At 41.5% G+C, this 19,028-nt stretch overlaps 1 protein-coding gene across 2 annotated transcripts in view; it reads left to right on the top strand.

Annotated features, from left to right (window-relative positions):
• Positions 1–1,305: 1,305 nt before the first annotated feature.
• The window catches only part of LOC311227912 (26S proteasome regulatory subunit 4), a 47,948-nt gene continuing 30,225 nt past the window's right edge, over positions 1,306–19,028 (top strand). Inside the window, exons 1-8 of one of the 2 annotated variants that reach the window (XM_084313772.1) lie at positions 1,306–1,353; positions 1,889–1,942; positions 3,268–3,364; positions 7,649–7,773; positions 14,720–14,905; positions 15,696–15,824; positions 16,017–16,113; positions 16,775–16,964. In XM_084313772.1, the coding sequence (XP_084169898.1) occupies positions 1,351–1,353; positions 1,889–1,942; positions 3,268–3,364; positions 7,649–7,773; positions 14,720–14,905; positions 15,696–15,824; positions 16,017–16,113; positions 16,775–16,964 (881 nt within the window). In that variant the 5' untranslated portion in view covers positions 1,306–1,350. Of the gene's footprint in view, positions 1,354–1,888; positions 1,943–3,267; positions 3,365–6,378; positions 6,393–7,647; positions 7,774–14,719; positions 14,906–15,695; positions 15,825–16,016; positions 16,114–16,774; positions 16,965–19,028 lie in introns of those variants that run through there. The other variant, XM_084313773.1, reaches the window with a different exon arrangement.

The raw sequence follows: 19,028 nt of genomic DNA, 5'->3' as shown, positions 1-19,028 counted from the left end.
CCATTCGTAGAGGCAATTAGGCATTGTCTTTAGTCTGTGCTTAAGCGAGGGAACATTTATGCGCATGCGCGGGAGCGTGTGCACGTGCCGGGAGCGCGCGTGCACGTGGCGTCCTTAGCGTGCGTGCAATCAGAGTTGGAATGCACCTCTGCTCAGTAGGGATATCCTCTTTCATTGGTCTATATTGACCACATCCTTAGGCCACGCCCCCTTTTTGTATCTTTTGAACCGTTTGTCATAGAGACAATACAGACCCTCTCCCATTGGCCGGCGGTGCACAGGCATCACCCACACTTTCACAATTTCCCCGTGCGGAATTGTAAATTTTTTGTCTATTTGTCTAATTGTCTATTTTTTTTTATTTACAAACAAAGTTTGTGACAAAGTTTGAATCACTTTATTCAAATTGAGGATTTAGTTTGAGGATAAAAAAAGAATTATTATTTTTTTAATTAAAAACGAAGGTTCAAACGTCTGTTTGAAGAATCCTGACGAAGTTTGAATCCCAAAAACAGGCTTCGGGGACAGCCTTACCAAACATATTATTCAAATGGACCTCAAACATGTTCCGTTGTGATGTCACAGTATGATGTCATAATAGAAAATTCTAGAACATTTGTGATGTCACAGTATGATGTCATAATAGAACATTCTAGAACATTTATGATGCCACAGTATGTCATAAGCAAAGATTCTAGAACATTTGTGATGTCACAGTATGATGTCATAATCAAACATTCTAGAACATTTGTGATGTCACAGTATGATGTCATAATAGACCATGCTAGAACATTTGTGATGTCACAGTATGATGTCATAATCAAACATTCTAGAACATTTGTGTTCTATATATATTCTATTCTATATATATCTCTCAGAAGATCTCATTGTGCATCTTTGAACAGTACTAAACAGTACTGAACAGATAGGCTAAACGACATAGATTGAAGCCTGCATTTCTCAACCAAGGTGCCTTGCCTACCGTTTTGCTGTGGAAAGAGACAATACAGAGACAATACACAGACCCTCTCCTGTTGGCCTACAGTGCACAGGCATCACCCACATTTTCACAATTCCCCCCCGCGGAATTGTCTCGTTTTTTATTATTATTATTATTTATTTTCAATTTATGTTCGAAATAAATAAACGCATTCATTCAAGATACCAGCCTCGCGCGGATCTCACAGCTGTGCCCGCACAGTGCAATACTCCAATTCGGCCATTGGGTGGGTGGCGCTGCTGAGCGGCGTCAGAGCGCGGACCTGAGGCTCTGCCCCTTTTGCTACAAACCCTCGATATGTCCTACAGAGCGCGCCGTAGAGTGACGTCAATCTAAAGAGACGAGTGAAAATGGTGAGTGAGCAAGCGATTTTCATCATCATCATCATTTTATGAAAATAAAATGCATTGTTCACTAACCTTGCATTATATACTGGGAATTTAAACATTGCATTTCGTGTTGTTGTACAGGTTCGAGTGATTATGATGCCTTAAATGCAATTCCAGTGTAAAAAAAAGTATTGTCTACCTTGCTAGCTGATTGTTAGCTACGTTAGCTCCTTGCCGGGTGGCTGGCACCATGGTCTAATCTGTTGATCGTTCGCTAAATCATTAATTTCGTTATGACAGCTTTTCCCATATTTTGACTACGTCTTCTCGTCGAAAATCACTATCCTTGCTACCAGAGTTGACCTAACGATAGGCCATTGTAGCAATCGAAAGTTCACCAAGGTAGGTACCCTGGTAAAATTAGCCTGGCAGCTAGCTAGCTAAGCCATTTCTCATGTGTCATGCGAAAATGGTAAACAAGGGCAACGATCCCCTACTAGTTGTCAATTCTATCTTAATATGTGACTATAATGAACGGTATGTGTGTTATTGTTACCAGGGTCAAAGCCAGAGTGGCGGCCACGGACCAGGAGGAGGAAAGAAAGATGACAAGGTGAGAATGACAGCTCCTGGAAGCGAATGCCATTAGTAATGGCGTTAGTTACGTCAACAGCAGGGCTGTACGTTAACTTTTTTTGCACATAGCACTGGTGCTACAGAGGTTGATAGTTTTGTAGCACAGGCCAAAATCTTGTAGCACAAGTATAAAACGTGTTATATTTGTAACAGTCACAAATGTGCCTATTGTATTTGTGTTATTTAGTTGCAGTGCCATGTTTGGCTGTCATTTAGTATATCGCCATGTGTTATTATTACTATGATACTCTCATATGCTATTTTCAATTAATATCATAAACAACATAAGGAATATTAGCATAATTTTGAGTGGACTGAAGGAATGAGTCGGCGTTAATAGTTTTAAATGCAAATAATTTATTGAAACATAGAAGTGGGGTCGGTTGGGACACACACACGCACACACACACAATGGGGGACCCTGATGTAAACAAGACAAATGTCTTTCTCTGGTCTGCATCCCCTTAACAATTGTGTGTTTATATTTGAATATCATCATTATCTGTCCATCCTCAGTTTACTATAATATACTCCTGTCCTGAGTCCTGACTAGTGACTTCATCGTCTTTCCAAACGCACGCACACACACACACAGGGAAGGGGAGAGAGTGCCCCCCCATTTCCCTTTCCACACTGTCTGCTGGCTCTGCGCCTCTGATCAGGATTAGCTTGTTAGCTTGCTAACGTTGTAGTGATTGTAATGGTACATAAACGTTAATTTCGGGCGATGTGCGCATAAAGGAATGGCGACGGTGCAAAGCATGTAGATGCATTTGACCCGTTGCGAGAAAGAAAAAACACCACGGACTTATTTCGGGACGTGTAGGCGCACTGCTGTGTTAACGCAGCAGTGCGCACCAACCGACCAACGTGCTGCTCCTTGCAGAAGCACGGATACGACTCGTCGAGTTGTCACAAGACTTTTTTCAAAATAAGAGTATCATATGCACCTGAACGTTGCTAGCTTTCGGAGCCTAGCTGGAGCTGCGCGTGGGCAGAAATGAGACCCGCTACAGGATTTTCAAAATAAGAGTATCTATATGAACCGAATCCCTATCGCACCAGTGCTACTGAAGTAAATCCATCCATCGCACAGACAGCTGTTGCTGTAGCACGTGCGATATATATGTCGCACTGTACACCCCTGGTCAACAGTGATCTAAGCATCCCAAACAACAGCCTTTAACAATGATTATCACCACAATTTAACGTGTTGATTATAACTACAAGGCTTATACCCGAAGGTTTACTGTTTTGCTTGCTCTGATCCATGTTTATCCACACACTCAATGCAAATGACAGGACAAGAAGAAGAAGTACGAGCCCCCCATCCCCACCAGAGTTGGCAAGAAGAAGAAGAAGACTAAGGGCCCTGATGCTGCCAGCAAGCTTCCATTAGGTATGGGACTAAAAAAAACCACTGGATCGGATGATAGAAAATCTAATTGAAACTATTTGACTTAACCCCAAAACCTTTCATATCAAGCATAGATTTATTTCACGTCATAAATGGATCAATACAGTCCTATTGATCTATGTTGTGTTTCTTTTTCAAATGTAGCCAAGAGTAAAGACCCTAACCCTATCAAAACAGCAGTCTATGTGTATTTTCAGCACTACGTTTGTTTAGCAATGCTTTTAAGTGTTATTAGCTAAATATGAGCTTATAAAAATCTTTGCGCATTGCATTGGAAACCAGATGATTTAGACGTGAGGACATGATGCCACCATGAAATCGTTGTAGTCCTAAGAAAGAGGAGACCCATCGGATTTTCATAATCTACACTACCCTGCTCACACCAGCCGGCAGCCGCAGACGAAGCTGCAGCCACTTGATGTGAAAATAGATTATTGACATGAAAATCGTATTTATATCTCACAGCTTGAACAAACCGTTAATTGCCATAAAATACAACATATATTGTTTTATTTACCTTTTTATTTTTATCTTTAACACTTTAATTGCCATGGGTTAAATTCATAATTTACCATCCCTCGCCAGCTCTATTTGTCTATGGAGAAGTTCCCCTTCTTTGCAGGGCTATAACTTTTTAAATTCTATTGCTAAATTGCCATTATTATGGCCCATTCAATGTCCTATATGTATTGTTCAGGGTGTAGCAACGTTAAACTTTTTCATTCACATATTCATACTAAAATATGGTCTAAAGTATAAGTATGTTTTTATCGTTTTCTGCAGCTTTCTTCAGAACATGATTTATAGCCCTAAATGCATTATATTGATCAAATACAGTTTGGTAGGAATCTGTGCTAGATAAAAAGTTTCAACTGGACGTGGTTCTAGAAGTTTCTACGCAGCATCTGATGATGACCGGATGGGCGGGGGATCGTTTATAATTCCGTGGGCAGCGTTGGATGATTCATCCAGAGGGGGTCATATGTTCATCAGATCAGTTAGTATAGAAGACGTTAGAAAATAACGCTGAATCTTACCGTGGCTTCCTCGCGCCGCTGGCAGATGAGCGTGGAACAGATTTCTTTCTATTATGGGATGTAGAAATGCTCGATCCATTTCCAGGTTGTATAATAGTATATACGTCCAAATAACGTTGTTTATTGAGTTAGGGTGAGCAATCTATTATCCAGTGTTTCAAGATGGAGTCGCGGGAACTATAGCGAGTGGCCGGACCACATATGGATGAGCACTACCGGTTCAAAGGTTAATATCCGTTTGGCGATCTGCCGATCGGCCACCAGATGGCGCTCTTGAACCGCTAGAGAGTTGAGAGGAGATCAGCAGTGTGTCTCAGGGCTCCGGAAAGGAAATATGATTTCGATGACAGATTTTTGAAATATTGACATCAAAGACGAGTTACGGCGTCTTCGGCAGAATGAGCATGGCTCGGAATGACGTGAAAACTCGTCCGCGGCGATCATAGTGTTAAAAACGTGTCACAATCCGGTGAAAAATGGCAGAGCTATGGACATTATACAAAAGTAACTATACTTACAGTAGATTTCATTCAGTCTTTTCTCCCCTGTAACTGGTGCCGGGTGGTACTAAATCCAGATGTAGCTGCCATTGGGAAGAGGAGATTTAGCCTGATCCATAGATGTATAACTTGGCTATAATAAGGTTATTTATAGGCCTAATATTCTATATTCATATTTCAAATAGCATGTGTCCGGATGGCAGAATTCAGTACTGTATCTACAAAAACCCCTGTAAATCATCTGCCCTTTATTCATTTGCTTAGATTCTTTGTACACTTGATCTCAAGAAAGTGCTGAATGTGCTCGTTATTCACTGTCAATGATTGAAGACAAACATAATAATAATAATGTATATTCTCCTTTGGTTCATTACAATTTACTCAAGCATAGTAACAGACAATATTTCTGACACTGGGAATACATTCCCTGAGGTACATAGATGTCCCTATATACTAAGAACATGCAAATAGCCCTTGTAGAAGTGGAGCAATCTTCCTTTTACATTGGGTATCTATCTACTTTGAATTTTTAGTGAATTTTCTGAAAATATGGCTAGGGCTTAACACATTGGTTGCCAGCAGGGGGTGTGCAATTTATCGCTTGAGTGCCAGCGCTTTAGTCAATGAAAGGACAAGCACATTTGCGAACGCATAAACTATATCTTAAATTATGGCTGTGTCTAATACAACCGTCGCTTATCAATGACTTGCTCGCAGTCAACATGTACGAAACGGATTGTTTTTTCATCAGTACATTTCCGTTTTATACCGTTTTGAATACAAGTATAGTTTTGAAGATTTCTAGTGATTCCAGAAAAATCCATGAAAATAGCCCTTTAGTGGAATACACAAAACACGTCATTTTTCGGCCTATTTATGAATAGTTTTCAAATAAACGCTAGATTATCGATAGTATATGTGTACTTATGCACGCTAGAGAAGCGGGCTGAAAAATCGATTATGCCTTGCTCAGCGCCAATGTCATACACACACACGTTGTGAAATCTGTGAAAAAACATCTGATTACCCCAAAACTTGTAAAATAGATTCCTTACCTCAGATGTTCTGCAAAAAGATTAATCCAAATCCAATGCCAGTTCCCTCAGTGGATGCAATAGTCTCAGGTTACATGGCTCAGAAGTCAAATGTGGAGCCCGGAGTTTTTTTTGCTCATGCATTTCCATTGACTCCATTCCAATGGGTGCAATACCATCCGGGTAAGATAGGGGGCAGTATTTGCCCTTTTCAAGCTCAGAGCCAGTCCCAATGATAACGTGAGGCTGGATGGATGAAAAATTAATGGATATCGCTAATAAAAGAAATAACGATTAAATAACGAGATTTCTCGTCATTGGCACTCAACACATAGCGGCCAACAACAAGATTTCTTGTCGTTGGCACCCAATGTGTTAAGAGGTTAATCACAAAACCCCTCATATCAAGGGCCCTGATTCTGCCAGCAAGCTTCCATTAACACTTTGAGTGCCAACAACGAGATTTCTCGTTAGTTCATGCCAACCGTTCAGTGCCAACGACGAGAGATATCGTTTTTTATATTTTTATTATCGATTTCCATTCATTTTTCATCAATCTAGCCTCATGTTACCAGTGGGGATCTGTCTGAACTCGAACAGGGAAAATACAGCCCCCTATCGTCTCTCCGGATGGTACTGCACCCCTTTGGATTGGATTGAATGAAACTCATGGAGAAAAAAAAAGTCCTGCTTCCACATTTTACTTGTCAGACATGTAATCCGAGTTTACTGGAGTCATCGCCCACCATCAGAACAGCGGAAAATGTGTGTTTCCAGTACCCAGCGTTGGATCAATAAACGCGATCGATATTTGGAATGGCGATCAGGAATTGGAATCATCTTTTTGGAGAACATCTGATCTGAGGTAAGGAATCTATTTTACCAGTCTTGGGGTAATCAGAGTTTTTTTTCACATAACTCAACGTGTCCCCTATATGTATGTGTGTGTGTGTGTGTGCTGATCAGGAAATAGATAATAGATTTTTCAGCCCGCTTCTATAGCGTGCATAAGTACACATATACTATCGATAATCTAGCGTTTATTTGAAAATAGTTCATAAATAGGCTGAAAAATGACACCGTGTTTTGTGTATTCCATATAAAGGGCGATTATCACAGAATCTTCAGAAATGTTCTGGAACTTTCAAGAAACGAGCGTTTTTCAAAATGGTAAACGGAAATGAACCGATTATTTAAAAAAAAATCCTTTCGACAATGTTAACTGCAAACAAGTCATTGATAAGCGACGGCCATATTATACACATAGCCATAATTTAAGATATAGTTTATGCGTTCGCAAATATGAGAGCTCTATCATTGAAGTGGGTGGTGGCACGCAACAGGGTTCTGGGGCACCGGGCCCGTGGCACTCAAAGTGTGAAGTATGGGATTAAAAAAAAGCAAGTTGTCGATGGCACCTTTTTATATCTCTAGTTTTGCCTTTGAATGAGCTTGCAATATCTCTCAAATGTAGAACTGTTTACTGACTCTGAAATCATGCAAACCATGGATGATGCGCTTCTAAACGTCAAAATGCCATGTCAGTCAATGAGAAATACCAAGACATTTTCACCATCTCTGAAATGTCATCTTGTTGTAGATTCACGTAATGGATGCTATATTATGTAAATTAACAGCTCACTCCGTTGATTGGGTCAGATGTTTATCATGCTCTATATGTGTGTTTCCCTCAAGTTACTCCTCACACCCAGTGCCGTCTGAAGCTGTTGAAGCAGGAGCGCATCAAGGACTACCTGCTTATGGAGGAGGAGTTCATCAGGAACCAGGAGCAGATGAAGCCCCTGGAGGAGAAACAGGAGGTCAGTCTGCACTGTAGGGCTGTCCCCGACTAATGATTTGGATGGTCGACTATGATTGGCCAAAATTTGCCGTTAGTCGACTGTCGATTAAAAAAAAAAAAAAAAAATAATAATAATAATAATAATATTTTATTTTTTATCATTCCATTTGGGCTGTGGGGGGTGCTTAATGTCTGAAGGAGTCGACTGAAGGCTTCTTGTCCTCTGCAAAAGCATGCAATTGGTCCACTGATGGATACATCTTGATATTTGTCTAGTGTGTTCATTAGATGGGTGAATTCCTCTTCAGTGCCTCTGTGCCTGTTTTTGTAGGCAGTTAGCCTCTGGTATGCGTGCCATTAGCGTTAGCCACGCTTCTAGGCCTATTTTCTTTTGGAAAGAATGATAAAAAAAATATATATATATTATATAAATCTTTTTTTATATATTTTTTTTATATATTCGACTAAGAGGTTGGCCAGTCGACTACGGCTCCGTTCGACCGATTAGTCGACTAATAGGGGTCAGCCCTACTGCACTGTAGTCTTTACTCGGGGTGCTTAAGTAATGGAGAACACCACTGCATTTCAGTATGCTTCAGTTGCTTGCCCAGGTACTTGGAGCCAGCACAAACAATGGGACTCCTATGTTTGGGACTCTGTGTTGGCCTTCAGAAATTAAAGCAAGATAGTTTTTGAATTCAACATGTGTTAATTTCCACACTTTTATATTAACACATTGGGTGCCAACGAGAAATCTCGTTGTTGGCCGCCATGCGTTGAGTGCCAATGACGAGAAATCTCGTTATTTCTTTTATTAGCGATATCCATTCATTTTTCATCCATCCAGCCTCACGTTATCATTGGGACTGGCTCTGAGCTCGAAAAGGGAAAATACCGCCCCCTATCGTCTCCCGGATGGTATTGCACCCATTGGAATGGAGTCAATGGGACTTGCATCAAAAAAAAAAAAAATCCGGATTCCACATTTGACTTCTGACGCATGTAACCTGAGACTATTGCATCCACTGAGGGAACTGGAAGAAGCGTCGATTATGTGTTTCGAGGTATAACGTTGGATCAATAAACACGATCGATATTTGGAATGGCGATCAGGAATTGGATTAATCTTTTTGCAGAACATCTGATCTGAGATAAGGACTTTATTTTACCAGTATTGGGGTAATCAGAGTTTTTTTTCACAGCGTTCACAACGTGTCTCCTATGTGTGTGTGTAACGTTAGCGCCAGGCATGGCATAGATAATCGATTTTTCAGCCCGCTTCTCTAGCGTGCATAAGTACACATATACTATCGATAATCTAGCGTTTATTTGAAAACGATTCATAAATAGGCCGAAAAATTACGTGTTTTGTGTATTCCAGTAAAAAGCTATTTTCATGGATTTTTCTGGAATCACTAGAAATCTTCAAAACTATACTTTTATTCAAAACGGTATAAAACTGAAATGTACTGATGAAAAAACAATCCGTTTCGTACATGTTGACTGCAAGCAAGTCATTGATAAGCGACGGGTGTATTAGACACATAGCCATAATTTAAGATAGAGTTTATGCGTTCGCAAATGTGCTCGTCCTCTCATTGACTAAAGCGCTGGCACTCAAGCGATAAATCGTGCACCCCCTGCTGGCAAACTATGTGTTAAGGGCCAACTTGTTCAACTCGAAATGGGAACAGGAAGGCCCATTTCACCATATGTGTTAACTTTACACACTGATGCAACTGAATTGTTTACCCCTGTATACCTTTCATGCCCTACAACTTTGGACAAAAGTGATTTAAAGATATAATTATTTATTATCCATAAAACATCTTTCATGGTTATATGTCCCCAAAAAGCTGAACGTCCTGTCACTTTGCTTTTATTTCTTACTTGTTACATTTGGCTCTCTTGGTATCGGATTTTAGATTCTCCAAGTGATTCTTGAAATACATCTCCTGATGCACCTGAACACATCATCAGTGATGTGGTCTGGCTCATCAGATCACAATGCTAAACAAAATTGCAGTCTGCGCTATCCAGACCTGTCACTTAAAATCACTGTTGTGATCGGATGATGGAAAATCAAATTGAAAGTAATAACTTAACCTCTTAACAAGCGCCCCCAAAAGTGGCAATTCTTTTTTACTTGAACTTGAGGACTGCATACTTCTTTTGCAAACAAATACTATAACGTCACAGTGACACATTCGTCCACTTTTTTATAGGATTCTATCACATTTTCATAACGATAGCGAATATAACTTACGCTGCGCCGGTTTCATTGAGGTTTCTTACAAATGAACAATGTTTTATTTGTCTTTTATATGCGGATAACATTAAAATCTTAAATTGTACCATTATGTTCCCCTTTAGACAACAAACATAATGCTAATGATGCACTTTTGTTAAGATAATTAGGTGACCATTCTCGGTCACTATATTCAGGTTGCATTAATAGTTTAACGCTCCTGTGTTCAGATCACGTTTTCCTAATCCGGTGCTGACCTGTGAACTAACTTAGGTGATAAAGGTCTTGGGATTTGTAGACATTTTGTAGTCATAACATTTTCACCTTTTAAACCAATGCTGCCAATGCTGCCATCTACTGACAACAGAAAGTGTTGTGTATAACGTTAAGTTGATTAGAGAGGCTACCCGCACTTCTAAACACCGTCGCCCAAAACACATTCTAGAGATTCCCACTTTTTACTGGTACATACGTTCATATCTAATAGTCTTTAGATGACTAAATATAGATGAATACTCATGAAATTTGATATATATAATAAGTATAATTTCACTTCACCTGTCGACATGAAATTCCCAAACGCTGACAGTAAAAAAAGCCTGGATGTCGTGCAAAATGGGGCCGGTTTTGGGTGTTCCCAGACAGAGTGACCGAGATTGGTCTACGTTCCGTTACATGCATGAGCCTGGTCTCGTTTGAAAGATGACATTCTGAAATGTCTGATACAATAAAGAAAATTCACTTTTAGTGCTAATTAAATAGAGTAACATAGGTCTGAACTAGAGGCTGACATGTGAGTGGATTTTGACTCCCGCTCCTTCCCACTCCCACAGAAATAATACCATCCCAATCCCAAGTGAGAGTTTAAAAAAAAATCCCACTCCCACAGAGGACTGATCCCAATCCCGAGCCAAACTTTTATAGAATCCCACTCTCATCCCACTCCCGTTTTTTTTATTGCAATATTACGCGCCCCCATTACTCTCGCTTTGCTCAACCTAACGGGAATGAAAACTACGAGGATGAGAAATGTTCAAATATCACTCCCGTCCAAATCCTGTTGGATTTTGTTGTCATAGTTCCCACTCCCTTCTGCTCCTGTTGACTTTTACTCCCGGCCCTGCCCAATCACGTGATTCAAAGTGAAATTGACTCCCATCCTGTGGGAATCCTGAAAATATGTCATCCTCTAGTCCAGGGGTGGCCATCCAGTCAGAGACTAAGAGCCACAAAAATTACTGTGGTACCACAAAGAGCCACACCATATACCAGCGTTTCTCAACTTTTTTTTCAGTCACGGCACCCTTCATGTGTTTATAGGTCTCACCCTCTGGCCTCTGAAGTCGCTAATGTCTTTTTTATTTGGGCCTCACAGGGTTGAAAGAACCCTGTGTCCCATGGTTGCAAAATTACAAAATCACTTTTAGCCATTTAAAAAAAGAATGTTTATTTCAAAAATGTTAAAGGGGAACTATTTTACGATTTCTTTCACTATTTGGGCACTTTTACACAATTCCTGTGAGTATGGAACACCTAGTTAAAGAAAAAAATGCATTTTGTATTTCTAATCAAGTACTCAAAAACCGCAGTTTAATCATCTTCCCTTTATTCATTTGCTTAGATTTTTCAGGTCTGGTCAATTTTAGCATGGTGTTATTCAGTCAAAGATAAAAATCTTTTTAAATAGAATTGATATTCTCCTTTGGTTCATTACAATTTACTCAAGCCTAGTAACAGACACACTATTTCTGACACTGATCCATATATGTCCCTAGATTCAGATACCAAGAACATGCAAATGGACCATTAAAAAAAAATTAAATGTTTATTCTACGTCCTTATAGAATGAGTGACATAAAAAAAAAGGTAATTTTATTTATTTAATTTTTTGGATGGAAGAGCCGCACATTGACGGGCAAATGCGGCTCTAGTCTGAACTTGTAGAAAAACTTGTTACTCACGTTTTTTTTGTAGTAGTTGCAATATCCAAAAGTAGTATATCCCAAAAAATTGGTATGGCTGAAAAAACACCCTGGGTCCATAACCAATTTAATAGAAATCCATTCAGAAATGAGTGATTAGGAGCGATTTAGGTAAAAAGAGATTAAAAAAACGCTGCAGAAAACTCATTTCCTCATTGACTGCAATTCATTCGGCGGAACTTTCTCTTTTTTTGCGCTTGTGACTTTTCGCCTAGATCCCTGATTTGCTTATCCCCACGTGGGGTAGCATTGGAAAGCCAAACTCATTGGTTACAACCCTGTCCAATAATTTTCAAGATCGCCAAATGATTGACGGAGGTAGAGCGGCGCGAGTCGGGAGTGGTATTTGAATTTTTTTTAGGTCTGCCGTGTACTTCGCCGCACGCCTCGCATATCGGCATGTAACTCGAGAACCGCTGAACGGATTTTGTCGGCAATCGACAGGCAACAGATGGGGCTTTAATTCGATATTTATATATTGTATTCAAATGCACACCCGAGCCGCTAGATGTCGCCAAAGTGGTGTGTTGCGCCGGTGGGCAAATCGTCCTCAAGAGGGGACGGGCCGTTCGTTGCACGTTAACACTTTCAGCGCCAGACGCTTTAGCTATCCTTGTACCTACTGCACCACCGCTTTAAGAGATGGGGATTTTCACTGTGCGTCAGTGTTTTGGAGGGCTATATCTATATTCTATATTATAGCTATGGAGACAATACTATGGCTCATTTGACATTAACTATCCATCGTTCAACATGTGAAAAATTATAAATGTTTTCATGTATACGTTTGCGTGTTATACCGTGGTGAATATTGTATAGTTTCAGAGTGATCCTGGCTAATTCCTGAGAACGGCGCTATGGAGCAATATGTGCATTTTGCTAAAAGCCTTGCTCGCCTGGACACTAGGGGTGGGACAATACATCGATCCAGATCGATATATCGATCTATTATCAATAATCAAATAGGATCGATGCAACGTAAAAAGATCGATTCATATTGCGATACTCTTATTTTGAAAATCCGGCGACGTCATCGCCCCACGCCCAGTGTTGTGAAACTCCGTTTAACATCAACAGCACACAGCAGTAGCGTCTAGAGCGTCACTATAGCAAGACTAGTAATCCTCGCCACTCCATTATGCCCACGTCGCGTTAAAGATCGAAGATAACGTTACGTTAGCGTAAGCTAACAAGCTAACCCAGAGCCATAGGCAGAGAGAAGTGGGGATTGGGAAGGAGGGTGCATTCTCGGGATAGCCCCACTAACAGGATCTGGCCGGTACTGCACCTTAATACAGCTCTGATGGTGAATAGGATATTAATATCGAAAAAAAAAAAAAAACGAACTAAAAACAGTGAACAGGAGGTCTATTTGTATTAAAAACAATATTGTTTTTCATTTAAATGTCTGGAAGAGCTCAAAAATAAAAATGTCAAATGATATTTCCATTGCCTTTTTTTTGTTGATTTAAATGTTACTGATTGTGTTAAATGGGCATATAATATCGGCTCATATCGATCGCAGGCACCTGAATCGAATCGTATCGTATCGTGGCAGACTGTGTGATATCGGATAATATCGTATCGTTGTCCAAAGAATTGATATCGTATCGTATCGTGATGAAACTGGTGATTCCCACCCCTACTGGACACGCTACTATTTCCAATTCAAAGGTATATAATCGGTATTATGTTTAGTTTTTTGATGCTCTGATCGTCATCAACGGCATTTGTTTTGAATACTACATACGTTGATCGACTGGATCGATGTGAAATCATTGTAGGATCAAGGTGGAATTGACGTCAAATAGTCCTTACCTTTGATCGGGGGTATCCCAAAAAGAATATTCCAATTGTCTGATCGCGGATTTCCAGTATTGGTGTTCATCGGGTCCCCGACATAATCCGGCACAACACATGCATCGAGCAGCCATGGACGCGGTCCAATGTGATCGGGTGAACCGTTACACTTGCCTGGACCAAAATTCTCCGCCCAGAGGGGTTTAGATGTAACACACGGTGTGAAATAAGGTTTCAAAGGGTGGGCGATACTACCACCTAGCAGGATGCGGCCGGTATTGCACTCTAGCAATCTCAGTATGATTTCCTATGGTAACGCAGAGGTCTGTGAACCTGTAATGAATTTAAAAAAATCAAATAAAAGAACGATAAACCCGACTATACTCGGGTATGGCACTCAACCACTGGCGAGATAACCCGACTTATCATCGCGTCTGGCGCTGAAAGTGTTAAGAGGTTAACCCCAAAACCCTTTATATCAAGTGTTAACTACTTATGCATCGGGCAAGTTGATTACAATCCCACGGAAAATGTGTGTTTTACAAAGGTTTTTGTAATGTGTGTACCGGCGTTAATTCGTATTTCTCGTTGCAATCCGCCCTTGTGTGGGACACCCCTGGTGCCATAATTTCATTTCCTACAAAGGTGGTCAATAATTTTTGCCATCAGAGGTGACTGGTGCGCTCAGGACAGGGGCAAACAGGACGTGGTCACTTGTCCGAATGGCTTGTCGTATGACGCTCGCCGGATGTTTCATCTTGTAACTCGAGACTAGAATCACGCAATAGGTTGAGTGAGGTGACGATCGAAAGGTGGCAAATTCAACATTCCAACAATGTATTGGTTGATTGGCGAAGTGTAACTTAACCACAAAACCCATTATATCAAGTGTAATCTTCCTCTTATCATTTTATCACCCCCTTCTCTTCCCCCAGGAGGAGAGGTCCAAGGTGGATGACCTGCGGGGGACACCCATGTCGGTGGGCACCTTGGAGGAGATCATTGATGACAACCATGCCATCGTGTCCACCTCGGTGGGCTCTGAGCACTACGTCAGCATCCTGTCCTTCGTAGACAAGGACCTACTGGAGCCCGGCTGCTCCGTCCTGCTCAACCACAAGGTCACTGAGTGGCTTTCACTTGTATCATGTCTCCCAATAGAGGCCTTGCACGGAATGTTTGTGTAGTTCTCCTTCCAACATGACATGAAAAGAACTCAGTGTGCAGTGGTAAAACACATGACTGTTCCACTGGTGACTTGTAAGATCCAGTAATAAGACACAGATTCATAAATGATTTGTTGATATATATCAACACAACTGTTGTTTAGTAGGGCTGGGCGATTAATCGGGTTTACAGTATAATTTTGGCTTCCCAAGATCATGAAAACAAGGTAATGGAGATAAAACGATTATTGTGCTGCATGCCTTGACAGCAGTGTGCTGCTATAATGTCACATGAAAACACTTTAGGGGGATGTGATTGGTAATTTCTACACGCACTACTACTGATAGTTGGGCAGCAGTGGAAAGGTTTAGAGAAGTGGACTTGTGACCGCAAGGCTGGGAAAAGATTGAGGTGTCTTTGAGCAAGGCATTTTAACGTTAACTCTGCAACTGCTCTAGTGGAGCTGCTCATTGGCCAACAGTGCTGGACACTTCCCAGATGTGTATGAGTGTTGTAGTAATTGGGTCTGTTAATTCAATTAACAATTCAATTGAGTTTGTTTGATCATCTTTGTTGACGCACTAAAATCCATACAGGGCACCATGATAACGACGTATGTTCATTTGTGGTTAGCGTGTCTGGTGTGTTTTCTCACTCAACTACACAATCAGGATTTGGGACATAAACAGTGCGAGCTGAAAACATAGCAAGTACCCTGCTTTAACTCTGGTGTGTGTCCTTCAGGTCCATGCTGTTATCGGGGTGTTGATGGATGACACGGACCCCCTGGTGACGGTGATGAAGGTAGAGAAGGCCCCCCAGGAGACCTATGCAGACATCGGAGGACTGGACGCCCAGATCCAAGAGATCAAGGTACACACGCACACACGGTTATCTAAAAGCAGTGTGGAGAAAGAAGCCTTTCGATTGAGCTATTTCAAGTCCTGCTCTTTTTTCTTGATCCTCCAATCACAACTGTTGCTTTCCTCAGACAAAGTTTGTCCATTGTTCCTTAATGTTTTCCGTATGGAGTCTTGACTGTGCTCTTGTCTGCTGTGTCCACAGGAGTCAGTGGAGCTGCCTCTCACACACCCAGAGTACTATGAGGAGATGGGCATCAAACCCCCCAAAGGAGTCATCCTGTACGGCCCACCAGGCACAGGTCAGCCCTGTGATGACCAGACACGACTGCCTTTTCTTAGAATATGTATTTTAAATAGAAAGTTTTTCACCACCATGAGATGAGATGTATCTTCATGAATCCTGTTGGGGAAATTCAGGGGAGGGGGATGAAAATAAAAATATAAGAATAGAAATATATAAAACTAATTTGCGGGCTAATATGTCAGCTGATCTAGCAAAGCAGCATATTTTCTCAGGTTACTACTAACGGGCAGTTTTGACATTTCTGATATTAAAAGCCCTGTTCCTCAATTCTTTTTGACTGTATAAATGTGGAGTATATTCATGTACAGTACATTCTTGAAGAGTATGATCTGTAGATGGAAAAATAAGCTTTTTGAAACTGTTGGGTTCTGTTTTACTCCAATGTTTAACAATACCAACGTAAACAAACCTTTTACAGTAAAACTAAACTATACAATAATACAATTTAAAAGCTCATATTGACTTGTCTAGTGTTAGTCACTGTATGAAGGTTTGAGTCAATCAACTAGAGAATGAAAATGTTTCCTCCATTTCCGTTTCTTATATTTGGTGGTGGTTATCCATGTGATTATAATCTGATGGCTCATAGGACAGCGGCTAGCAGTTCAGGACATGTGGTGATGATATCTCTGTCTCCTGTGGGTGTTGTGTTCCAGGTAAGACCCTCCTGGCCAAGGCAGTAGCTAACCAGACGTCCGCCACCTTTCTGCGTGTGGTGGGCTCAGAGCTGATCCAGAAGTACCTGGGAGACGGGCCCAAGCTGGTCCGAGAGCTTTTCAGAGTGGCAGAGGAGCACGCCCCCTCCATCGTCTTCATCGACGAGATTGACGCCATCGGGACTAAGAGGTAGACGCGTGTGTATTCAGAGAGAGAGGTCTTGTTTTAAGTGAACATGCATTTATGGTGTATGTGTTTGAGTGTGTGTGTGTGGTTGACATCTAACGGGAAGATTGTGTGTATGATAAGGCTGAGCCCGAACGTTCGAACGTTCGTTCGTTACGCTGACATTCGGACTTTAATTAATAGGTTCGAACGTTCGGTGAAAAAAAAAATAAAGGATGCGCACGGGGTTGAGGTGATGTGAATGCGAGGCGCTCGGCTCAACCAGTATGGTCTGCCGGGCTGCAGCGGGATACTATTTATCAACCAGAGCTCTATTTTGATTGACAGGCGATTCTGCCAATTTCGTCACACCGCTTGCACCCGCCTCTGCTGTTACCACCAATCGGCAAGCCTCAACAGACTTACCGTAGCTACCGGGGAGCCGTAGTTAGCTCCCCGCCGAGGAAGTAATCGGTAACAAGGTTTCCGTAGGTGAACCTGCAGATTAGGATCATTAATGAATACCATCCTTTTTCGGCCACGGAGCGCGAGCTTCATGGCGGGAGGTGGTTGCGTTGGAAACAACAGCAGGCGCACGGTGGACAGACCCGTCCACCGTCTACCTCGGAACGGTGGTAGGGCGGACGGGCGGCAAGCGTGTTGGGAGCCCGGCCGTTCCGAGGTAGACGGTGGACGGGGTCTGTTGAGCCGAGGCGTGCGCCTCTCCTCCCGGCTCCCCTCCCCGTTGACCAAGAGTGAATACCTGTTATTGAACGTGTAACACTAACTATATAACGTTAATGCCACAAAACGAATGCATTTGTTTATCTAGCCCCTTACGTGACTGCAAGGGCTATTGTTTATCATACTTTGATTCAGTAGCTTGTTTATTTTCTTCTGAGTGCTTTGTTTAATTACATGTTTACATGAACAGCCACCACTGTAAACAACATGTTTTTCACCAATAGACTATGCAATGCCGCCCTCCGTAGGATCTATAATAATACAATAAAAAAAAAATGTATTAAAAAAATGAAAAAAAAAATTATTAAAAAAAATTTTTATTAAAAAATTAAAAAAAACGAACTTTCGTTCGATAAACCCTGGCGAACGTTCGAACCCTAAAAACAGGGTTCTGGCTCAGCCTTAGTATGAGTGTGTGTTTGTGCAATTACGGTGCAGTTAAGAGACTGCATGTGTGTTTGGGAGCACTGAGTTGATGTTTGTGTGTTGTATGCATGTCTGGGTGAGGGATGTGTGTTTGTGTGTGTGGGTCACTGTCACATCGCCGTACTGCTGGGGTGGTGAGTCACGAGCGGATGACTAAGTGTTATTATTAGTGAGAGAAAATAGACTTGTAAAATATTCACTGTTTATTTGTGTCATGTACATATGCTTTGTACTTTAGTGAACTGCTTGAGTTAAGGCCAAGATATATTTCTGAATGGGCTGTCTCAGCTCTTTTCTCCGATCATCATACCTACACGTTGTCGGCGTTACATGTTTGGTCGGTTGCACGTAGGCGTCGCCGTGACTCCCGGCGCTAGCAGTGCTACCCCCGGCCAGGCATCGGCATCACGTTCACGCTTGAGCATAAAACTAGCTTTAAGAGTCCAGACGTCACTGTTATGCTATGTAGTCAGAACTAGCTTAATGGCAGAGATAGTGGATCGGGAGGTAGAGCAGTCGTCTGGTAATCCGGAGGTTCCCGATTCCCGCTCCTCCTGGGCAGCATGTCGAAGTGTCCTTGAGCAAGACACTTAACCCCTAACTGCATGTGAATGTGTGAGTGAATGGGTCAAATGTGAGGTGCAAGCCAACCCCTAACTGCTCCTGGTGAGCAGGTTGGCATCTTACATGAAAACTAGCTCATTAGCTAATTCTGGCACATTTACATGATTGAGGTGGAAACTGAAGATGTTGATTAATGTGCACTGTCCCTGTGTGAATGTGTGGTGAATGGGTAAAATGTGAGGAACAAATTGTAAAGCGCTTTGGATAAAAGTGCTATATAAATGCACATTTGTCTGTCCCCCTAATCTATCTCTTGTTTGTTTGTTTGTTTGTTACACTCCAATGTTGACTTTG

The sequence above is a fragment of the Notolepis coatsorum genome (assembly GCF_963971535.1).
Source record: "Notolepis coatsorum genome assembly, chromosome: 5".
In the NCBI taxonomy this organism is placed as follows: Eukaryota; Metazoa; Chordata; class Actinopteri; order Aulopiformes; family Paralepididae; genus Notolepis; species Notolepis coatsorum.
The sequence above is the reverse complement of the archived record's forward strand: the minus strand, read 5'-3'. Positions and strand labels throughout refer to the sequence as shown.